The sequence below is a fragment of the Rattus rattus genome, chromosome 3 (genome assembly GCF_011064425.1).
Source record: "Rattus rattus isolate New Zealand chromosome 3, Rrattus_CSIRO_v1, whole genome shotgun sequence".
NCBI lineage: Eukaryota > Metazoa > Chordata > Mammalia > Rodentia > Muridae > Rattus > Rattus rattus.
The window spans coordinates 94053562-94063479 of NC_046156.1; the positions used below are offsets into that span (position 1 = coordinate 94053562).

The following is a 9918-nucleotide window of genomic DNA, read 5'->3' on the forward strand; positions in this document are numbered from 1 at the left end:
TACAAATCAAGTACAATGACTTCAAATATACATTCTTGGAAATTCTGAGTGGAAGAAAATAACAAACAGAAACAGTTTTATTTAAAACGGATTGCATGTAATAAAGTAAAACACGATTATTTTTTTTGCACTTGTTATTTGTTATTAAGTAAATGCATTTGCGTTTATTTAAAAATAATTTTGAGAAACATCTTATCCTGTTTCTTTAGATCCATGTCATCTTTTACTAACTAAAGTAATGAATATTTTACAATTTTTGAACATGTCTATCAAAAAAGTAAACTCTGTAACAAAACCTACAAGTAAACGTAGATGTGCACACACTAAAATCATTTACTGATACTGATCAACACTATTCTATTTTCTTTGTTGAAGTTCTTCTCTCATAACTCATTATACTAATGTGTGTTCCTTCTTCTCTTGGCTTTTCAACGGAAGTTTTACTCTCACCTGACAGAATTTACTGGATTATCTCCAAGACTTCACGGGGGACTTCCCATCTTCACACTGGTGATTTCTATCCAATAGGCTATCAAAAAAGTAGTGAGGAATTTTTCTGACTCTGTATGAAAAGCAGCCCACTTACCTCCATACCCCCATCCCATTCCCAGCTCTATTGCGGGGTCATTATGGTCTGATCAGTTGCTCATCTCAGGGGCCAGACACTACCACAAGTGCTGGTGGATTGTCCATCAATCCTAGTAGCCATACTGACTGATCGGGGCAGAACTCAGGATCAGCCCAGGGTGCTGCAACTCTGTGGAGTTAACAAGTAAGCACAGAAAAAACATTAACATAGATTTCAAATGGCATCTGCTGTGCGCACAATGCTTGTGCTGTCAGATCTCAAACCATAGCAGATGGACTCTGAATGTAGGGTCAGTTTTTAAAATTGCCCATGGAAGCTCTGACCGTATTTGGGTGTCAGAATTCTAAGTTTTCCGAAAAGAGCTATTAAATTTCTAATCCATTAACGAAAGGAAGAGAAATAAAATTCACTTTTACTTCCAGAAAACTGTTCTGTAACTCTAAACTTAAGGTGAGTTACAAAGTCAAAGTTGTTAAAACTTTAGGAGGAACCCTTAAAATATCAAGATAGTTATATGCACTATTCCCAAGTATGAATTACAAACACTCCAACATAAAACACTCTAGTACACTACACATACACTCTGACATACATTCTAGCACACAAACACACTCACACATACCTCAACATACAGACTCAAGCACACACTCAAGCAAACATACATTGCAATATATTCTAATGCACATCTACAGTCCAACACACACACATAACACAAACACACACACACACTCACACATACCTCAACATACAGACTCAAGCACACACTCAAGCAAACATACATTGCAATATATTCTAATGCACATCTACAGTCCAACACACACACATAACGCAAACACACACACACACACACACACACATACCTCAACATACAGACTCAACACACACTCAAGCAAACATACATTGCAATATATTCTAATGCACATCTACAGTCCAACACACACACACACACACACACACACACACACACACACACACACACACCTTTACCAAAGTTGCTATCAGAAACAGTGCGATCTGAAGGACTTACCGGTATCTTAAGGGCCTGCAGAGATGCCAATGTCCTCTCCACAAGAATTTGTTACAAGGCACTTCTGTAGATGCCAGGAAACCCAGTACAGGAACATTGCAGGTTTGCCTTTCTACTGAGATAAACTTTATTACCAGTAATTACTTAGACATATCAGATCTCACACTTAGGAGGCAAAGGTAATGCAAACTAAAAAACAAATTACAAAAGAATGTTAGTATAATTACTTCCATGGATAGGCAGAGGCATGCAAATCTCTGTAAATCCCAGGCTAGCCTGGTCTACAAAGTGAGTTCTAAGATCGCCAAGGCTGTTACACAGAGAAACCCTGTGTCAAAGAAAAGAACAAAAGAAAGAATAGAATATATCCTTGTTTGTGATTAAACATCAAATAAGAACAGTGTTAGGGATTATCTTGCCTCAGAATTCTCTCTTTACCATAAAATGTTATAGCGCAATTGTCATTTTAAGAAATTGCTCAAATTGAAACAATGTGGCTTGTAGTGTATGTTAAAATGTGAGGAAATGTTTGAGCAAGAACTGTCTAATAATACAGACACCATCACCATGTTTCATAGCTTTATTGAATCTTTCTGTTTCAATTTTCTATGCTAAGTACACTTCTAATGACCACAATTTATGAAGCTCTGCTGTTATTATAAATAGCAGATATAAGGTTGGCTGCCATGCCTAGGACGCACACACACACACACACACACACACACACATACACACACACACACACACACACACAAGAGCGAGCAAAGTCAGAAACATGGGCGATTCTGCAGCTCCCTACAGTCAAGCAATACTGTGCTTTTATGGGCCATGAACCTCTTTTTAATACAAAGACAATTATATACAATCAATCCAGAGTTTGTTAAGCTACCACTGACGAGATAAACCTGAGAAGGCTCAAAGTGCCAAAGTAACACTGTTCCATACCTAACCACAAAGAAATCTGCTTCAATCATCTGCATGAAAATCACAATTATTATAAAAATAAACTTTTTCTTGCAAAATCGCTAAAACAACATAACTCAAATGTACAAATTTTGATATGAAACATAAATTCACCTTCATTTTTTAAAATGACAGAATTTAGCAGCCAAATGACATGGTTATCACTTGAAATGTTGGTATTAAAGTTACCAACTGCCTCAAGAAAACAGATTAAAATTAATAGCAATGCTCAATTTGTTGTTAGTGTTACCTAAAAATAAACCCACCTCAAAGAAGATTGTACTATGTGGCCTTAAGAAAAAAATACTTTGTAAAGCTTCAAGATCTGGCAGAAAACTATCAGCTGCATCTTTATCACCCTGCATCACTAAAGATTGTCTTTTACATTCTCACATTGTATCTACACTACCCAACCCACTAGACATCTAAATCAATTTTGAATAGGAGATAAGCCATTAGCCTTTGGCAGTGGAAGCTGCGATCATAGTTAGGGCAATACTCTAAACTTTCTGAAAAGACAACACAAACTTTCTATTGTATAAACATATATAATGTACATAATACATAACCTGTCTAAAATATCCTATGCTTGTTATAAATCTTACCATGGTCTAACACCAAATCATATCTGGGTAGCAATAAACCCACACAAAAGGAAAGCATGCAAATTCAAATCTAGGGAAAATTAAAACACTTGTTAGAAAACACATTTTCATCATTTCAGATTCAAATACAAACTGGTCCTAAAGGTTCAAAGATACTAATATCTGGAAAAAAAAACCTCTTAAATATAACTCTCATTTTTATCTAGCCTTATATATTACTGTAAAATATACATGTGACATTTGAACATTATGCACTGCAATAAATAGAGTTTACACCAGTACGTTGTATCTTCAAGGAAGTTTTACAATCTGTACAGCTGAAGGCCCATAAACCTCTTCAATAAATACTATTTCAATAAGTACATTCGACCAATGGAAGAAAAGCTTCAATACACATTTACTAGTATCACACCGTCTACGTCCTGTCACTAATTGAATTCTAGTTGCTACTGAGTACTGATATTTGTCATATCAAGATGGGTTAGTGTCCTGGTTGGGTGAGCAGAGATTTACAGGTTTCAACTTGTTCATACCACAGTTGGTGGAGATTGAGAACTTTATCCAAGGACTAGATTGGAGAGTCCTAGGAAGCACAGGAGCAGATTCCAAACAGTTCTCACTGCTTTTCAAGATTTACCACAGCACCTATGGCATCAACAATTGGTGTCCTGTCGCTTTTTCTGTTCATGAAGAATGGGCTTCCAAATGACTTCTCAGTGGTCACATCATGGTTTTAGTTTTGAATTCTGTCTTGTGTGCTAAGTTTCTTCTTAATTTATCATTTCCATTCAACACAGGTTCAAAGCAACCATCAAAGAGTCCCCGACAGTACTTTGTAAGGAATAAACAGCAGATAGCAACAAGGAAAACAAACCCTTGAGCTTGGAATGAAGACATCTTTGTAGTGTGAAGATTAGCCACTTGCTACATCTTACAGATTTAGGTGTCTTTCAACAAAATGTCAACATAACTGTCATTATATGAAAACAGCTACTCATGTGGCACAAACTGGTCTTTTGGCCAATAGAATGTTGCTTCTTCTTGACCTGTGCATCAGGTCATCTCAGGGACTTCTTGTGACCTGGAAGAAGTTGGCACAGTCAGTTGTGTTACTATGTTGACATATCACTGTTTATTTAATGATGCAGTAAGCTAAGAAAGAACACTTTAGGGGCTGCAGCAGTAGCTCAGTGGTTGAACTCTTGCCTAGTATCTACAAGGCCCTGGGGCCAATCCCCAGAATGAGGAACATGACAAGGAGCAGAAGGGTACTTTGGTCCTCTACCCAAGTACAAACCCAAAGAACATTTTCTGGAAGTTGAAACAGTGCATTTAACACACATTCAGGATCAGGCTGCTCTCCTAAGCCTCAGATGGAGAAAACTGTATTAAATAATGAGGAAATGATATAGACATATGGAGCACTGAGCTCTGGGTTTCTGAAATTTTCATTTGGGTCAGTTTAACAAAATTACTTTTGAGCCACTGAACATATTTGAAGCGTCAACATAATAAGGTTGTATTTTAGATTTTTTCTGTAGGATTCTGAAACAGAAAATGTTGCATTAGTCTTACCACTTGACAACTTGGAAAACCTCAAAAGCAGGAGACACAGGAAAAGTCTTCTTTAGTTGGCTACTTTACCTCTATATGTTACGATTGAATCTGTAGAAGAATCACTATATAGGAAGGCTAAATGCAACTTTCCTTCATGGACCTGAGTAATAAGACATTGGGCAAATGGAAACACTCCAAAGAGCTCCCAGATCCCCAGTCACTTGAGTGTATAACAAATGACATCAAATCCTGACTGAATCTTATGTTATTTATCCTACTGGGCATAAAGGTTCTTTCCTCAGAGAGTACTAAAAAGCAGTGTCTACCATCACGTACAAACTCAGAAGGTGGCCGACTGAAGACTAGCTTTCACCGCTAAAATCCCTTGGACATCAGACTTGTTTATTTGCACTCTTTAGTTCCTCATTATTTTAATTAAATTAAATTTGACCATTTCAATGGCTATAAATGTAGCAATTCGCTATTCGTTGGGAATTGTTTTTAAAATTGGATATACTTTATAACTATTTCATTACTGTCTAGGAGAGAAGGCACTGCTGTCTCTTTATTATGAATGTCCTGATGAACACTTGTCATGGACCTCTCCTCAGTTTCACCATGCCTCAAGCACTTAAATTTTAATTTCCTTTATTTTCTCTTTGCAAATGTTTTTCATTCAAACAGTCATCCAAAGGTTACAACTTGTTGTAAGATAACAGTTTTCCACGATTTTGGCACACCTACGTGATTTTCTTGTATCCCCTTTCATTCTGCATTTAATGTTTCCAAGACCTCAGAGGAGACAGAGAGAACCCTCCCGTTATTTTTTAGTTTTACATCCTTCTTTTTAACTCTTCTCCTCAGCTCCAGCTGCAGAAAGCAGCTGTCAACCAAGGCCGTCTGAAACATCTGCAGTCCTGCCCTCCACCCCACAATCTACTGAGGGTTCCACTGCTGCCTTCACCCTTTAGTCCGAAGTTTAACTGGGATTTCTCAAAATTGTTTTCACAGATGTGAGGGAGCAGTTGTCTTGGAACACAGAGTCCTAAGACACTGCACAGCAGTGGTGCAAATGAGAACCCTTTATCCCAGGAAGCCTAACAGTCCACAGTATTTATCAGGAAAACACATGCACTTCAATGGTTTTGAGTGTATCTTGCCAATAATATAATATCCGCAGCCTCCTACCACCAAACATTTAAAAGGTGATGCTTTCTAATCAGTTTTCCAGAAATAACTGGAAATATTCATTGTCTTCACATAAAAGCCCATTGATTTCCCTTTTCTATTCAATTCCCCAAAGATATTATCAGCCACCATGTATGTATGCTTCTGAGGAACTGAAAGACGTGTCCCTCAGGCATCTGCTCAGTACTCAGTGGACTGACCAGTGTGTCATTATACTATGCCAAATTGGTTTTCAAAGTATAGATTTGTAGTTTGTTTGGGCCACGAATTATGCATAGCAACACAGGCTGAACCAATCACAGATTCAAGTTCCAGGTGGCCAATTTTCTTGGAGACATTTTTAATATCAAAAATGCTCTGCTACACACACACACACACACACACACACACACACACACACACACACACACACACTAAACAGAAAAAGCCTGTGAATTGAAACGGAGGAAGGGGAAGTGTTTATCTAGTAGCCCTGTTTCACTACTCACACTTCTAGTCAGTAAGAAAGGAGCTCACAGGAAAGAATAATAAATGTGGATGTGTGCATCAAGTGGATGCTTTTTTTTTCCTTTTTTTTTTTTTTTTTAGACTCAGGACTTTCTTGTTTGGAGTGTTCTCTAACATTGCTAGTAACTTGGGAAGAAAAGCATCTGTTTCTATGAGGATCCTACCATGTTACAAACTGAGGAGCTTGGATCTCCTGCCTTCACAAACTTGTGTCTCCATTCTGCTTGAACTCAGACAAAATGTTGAGAGTCATTTCTTCACTCTTGGATGGTAAATTGGCCTCACTCCTCCTGGAAGCTTTCCTGGTGGCTCGGGACAGTCTCCTTCTGAATGTATCTCCAGCCAAGAAATAGAGAATGGGGTCCACACAGCTGTTGAGACTTGCTAGACCTCTTGTTACCTGATAGGTGGCATAAACCCTGTCGTTGAAATCACACATTTCTGGGGTCTGGAAATCCAGCCGTGCCCTCAAATTCATCGTTTTCATCACATGGAAAGGGATGTAAGACACAGCAAACACCGTCAGGACAATTATCACCAGGTAAATGGATTTCCTCCGGAGAGGAGAGTTGTCCAGATCTTTGTAAATCAAAGCTCTAACAATTAATCCATAACAGCCCAAGATCAGCACCAGGGGGATGCAGAACATGGCCACAGTCGTGCACATACTGTAGATGAAATAACTTCGCAGGTACTCATCTGACGTGGAGTCGTAGCAGGTGACAGTTTTGTTTTTCCGAATCCCAGTGCCAGAGTAGAAGAGAATGGGGGAGATGGCCACCACCACAATGAGCCATACCAGCACACTGACATAAATGGCATTCTTCTTCTTGAGCCTGCCCAGAGACTTGAGAGGGTACACCACGCCACTGTACCTGTGTGCACTGATGCAGGTGAGGAACAAGATGCTGCCATAGAGGTTTACATGGAAGATGAACCTCTGCAGCTTGCACATAACATCCCCGAAGATCCAGTCAGTCTTGTTGAAGTAGTAGAAGATGAGAGCTGGTAGGGTGAGCACATACAGAAAGTCGGCCAGAGCCAAATTGAACATGTACACCGAGATGCCGCTCCAAGGCTTCATGTGGAAAACGAACATCCAGATTGCCACGCTGTTGCCAAGGAAGCCTATGATGAACACTAAGATGTAGACGGCCGGCAGGTAGTAGAACTGGAAGCCGGTCTTGATCAGGGCACATCGGAATGAAGAGGAAACTGCTGCAGTCGAGGCGATTGTACTGTTTCCCCAAAGGGAGCCCAGGCCAGCCAGGAAGGCAGCATCTGTCCCGTTGGGGACAGCCGACCAAGGCACCTCGGTCATCCTCTTCTTTCCAACTCAGGCAGCTACTCGAAAGGACAGACCGCGGCGAGAGGGCAGCTGCGGCGAGAGGCTCAGCGCGCATCGGAGGCGCGGGCCAGGGGCAGGGACCGCGTGCGGGAGTTCCCTACGGGTCGGAGCGCGTGGGGGCTCGCCCACACCGGCTCTGGCCGCGCGTTTGTCGCGGGCCATGAAATTCGCCCGGGGCTGCGACCGATCCAAGCTGAAGGACGGGCGGGCAACTTCCCGGTCCAGCTGGCGGCACGGAGGTTACACAACAGGACGCGCAGGGCACCTCCACCAAGTTTGCAAGTGCGCTCCCGCGCAGGGCGACAGATAGGCGCTGCTCAAAGCGCCTGGGGCGCAGTAGGGTCAAGTCCAAGTAGCTCCGCGGTTCCCAGCGGCCGAAGGGCGCAGGCCAACCACCTCCTCGCTCCGATCAACTTTGCCTGGCCATCTGCCTACTCCCTACCTTGCAACCCCGGACGGTCACCGGGGACGCCGCGACTCTTCTTCCGGCCGCATTCTCAGCCCGCACTCAGCCTTGAGAGAGCGCGTGGCCGCGGACCCTGGGGTGCTACCCTTCACCCCGCTCGCAGTCCATGAAGGCAGCAGCTCTCCTCGGTGCTCTGCTGGGTCTCGAGTGCAGGGGGCAGGAGAGAGAGAGAGCAGGGCTCCCAGCGGGGTGGGCGGAGCCTGGGAGCCCGGGCGAGTCCGTGCACCACCGGGAGGCGAGGGGCGTGTCTCGGCCGTGCAAGCTTGGGGCTGCCGGCTCAGGGCTGGGCGCCCAGGGCGGGAGGTGGCCTCTGGAAGCAGGGATCACGGTGCCCCTGATCGCCTGGCACGGCTGCCACCACTCAGTGGTCAGAACAAAAGGTGCTCTAGGGCAGCGGTGGCTTCTGGCCAGCGTATGGCTGGAGGGGTTTCCTCGATCCTCTACAGGCTAGCTCTGTAAAGTGAAGTTGCTGACACACTGAAAACCTTCTGGACGCTGGCAGCATTCTGTCTAAAGCTTTGAGCAGAGCAGCCTGAGACAGACATCTCCAGAGTCTCCCCGGAACTCGCAAGGTGTTTGCAGGCTCCAGACAACCAGCGGTTTGCAGGTGGGCACGCCCTGGCCCTGCACAGCGCCTTGCTTTGCCCAGCGCATGTAGGAACCTGCTGATCCCAGAGAATGCCAGCTCTGAATGAGTGAGGGTGGTAAGCGGCATGGGCAAGTCGCTTTCTGCCCTTCATGTCTGTTTGTTTTTATTGTTGTTTGTTTTCTTATTAGTCTAAATACTATTTTTGCACTACTTAGAAAAGCGCTAATACACCAGCATCACTCACATTATTGTGAGAGTGTACATTAAGAGCCTGGTCTAACTGCTTAGTTAATGCAACACATATCCTCAGTACAACTTGGCTGCTAACACTTGCTGGAAAGAACAAGCGCCCTCAAACCCCCATTTACCATGTACATACATTTAAAGATTAGAGACTACAGTAAAAGTGAATCAAAATCAAGCTGAATATTAAACGCCATTTTATAAAGAAAGAGAGTTCATTTGTGGAATGATAAATTTACAGTTTGGCTTTATTCCTATTTCTTAAAATGTCTAGATACAGGCTCCACTTGTAGATGTCTTGTAGATGTCTTTAAAATATAGACAGAGACCAATGTAACTAGTTTATTTATTGTAAATCTCAGTTTGGAGCTCCAAATGCATAAAAAATATGGGCAATGTATTCTAAAAGTGTGTTTATATAAATAGATTGTTTCCTACCTGAAGATGTAATTAAACAGAACCATCCAAGAATGGAACCAAGCACTTCTTGACAATCTTCTGATTAATGTGTTTTATCTGCCATATTAGGACATACATTTCTCTTGAAGAAAAATAATAGGAGAATAAAGTCTTCAACTATTTACTGTAACCATTTCTTTCCAGTCTCATATATTAAATGACTTTGTTCCTTGAAATTACTCAAGAGTGGGAGTTGGTGAACTGGCTCAGCTGGTAAAGGCATTAGGCACTTAGCACCAAGCCTGAGGACATGAGTTTGATCCCCTAACTCACATGGTAGAAGGAAAGAACTGACTCCCACTGCCCTGTTACCTGTGCACCCATATTGTGACATGTGGACTATGACACAAGAGCATATGTTCATGTACACACACACA

The 9918-nt window shown here is 42.1% G+C and overlaps 1 protein-coding gene across 1 annotated transcript; it reads right to left on the bottom strand.

The window, feature by feature from the left end:
* Positions 1 to 3418: 3418 nt before the first annotated feature.
* P2ry1 (purinergic receptor P2Y1) lies at positions 3419 to 8412 on the bottom strand. Its single transcript, XM_032898315.1, has 2 exons — positions 6601 to 8412; positions 3419 to 4265 (listed from the first exon to the last, which is right to left on the bottom strand). Exon 1 carries the CDS (start codon positions 7755 to 7757, stop codon positions 6636 to 6638), a length of 1122 nt encoding a protein of 373 aa, XP_032754206.1. The 5' UTR covers positions 7758 to 8412; the 3' UTR covers positions 3419 to 4265; positions 6601 to 6635.
* Between the last annotated feature and the right edge of the window lie 1506 nt (positions 8413 to 9918).

Excerpts from the sequence above, each read along its gene's own strand:
- P2ry1 (XM_032898315.1), bottom strand. The coding sequence starts at position 7,757 with ATGACCGAGGTGCCTTGGTCGGCTGTCCCCAACGGGACAGATGCTGCC.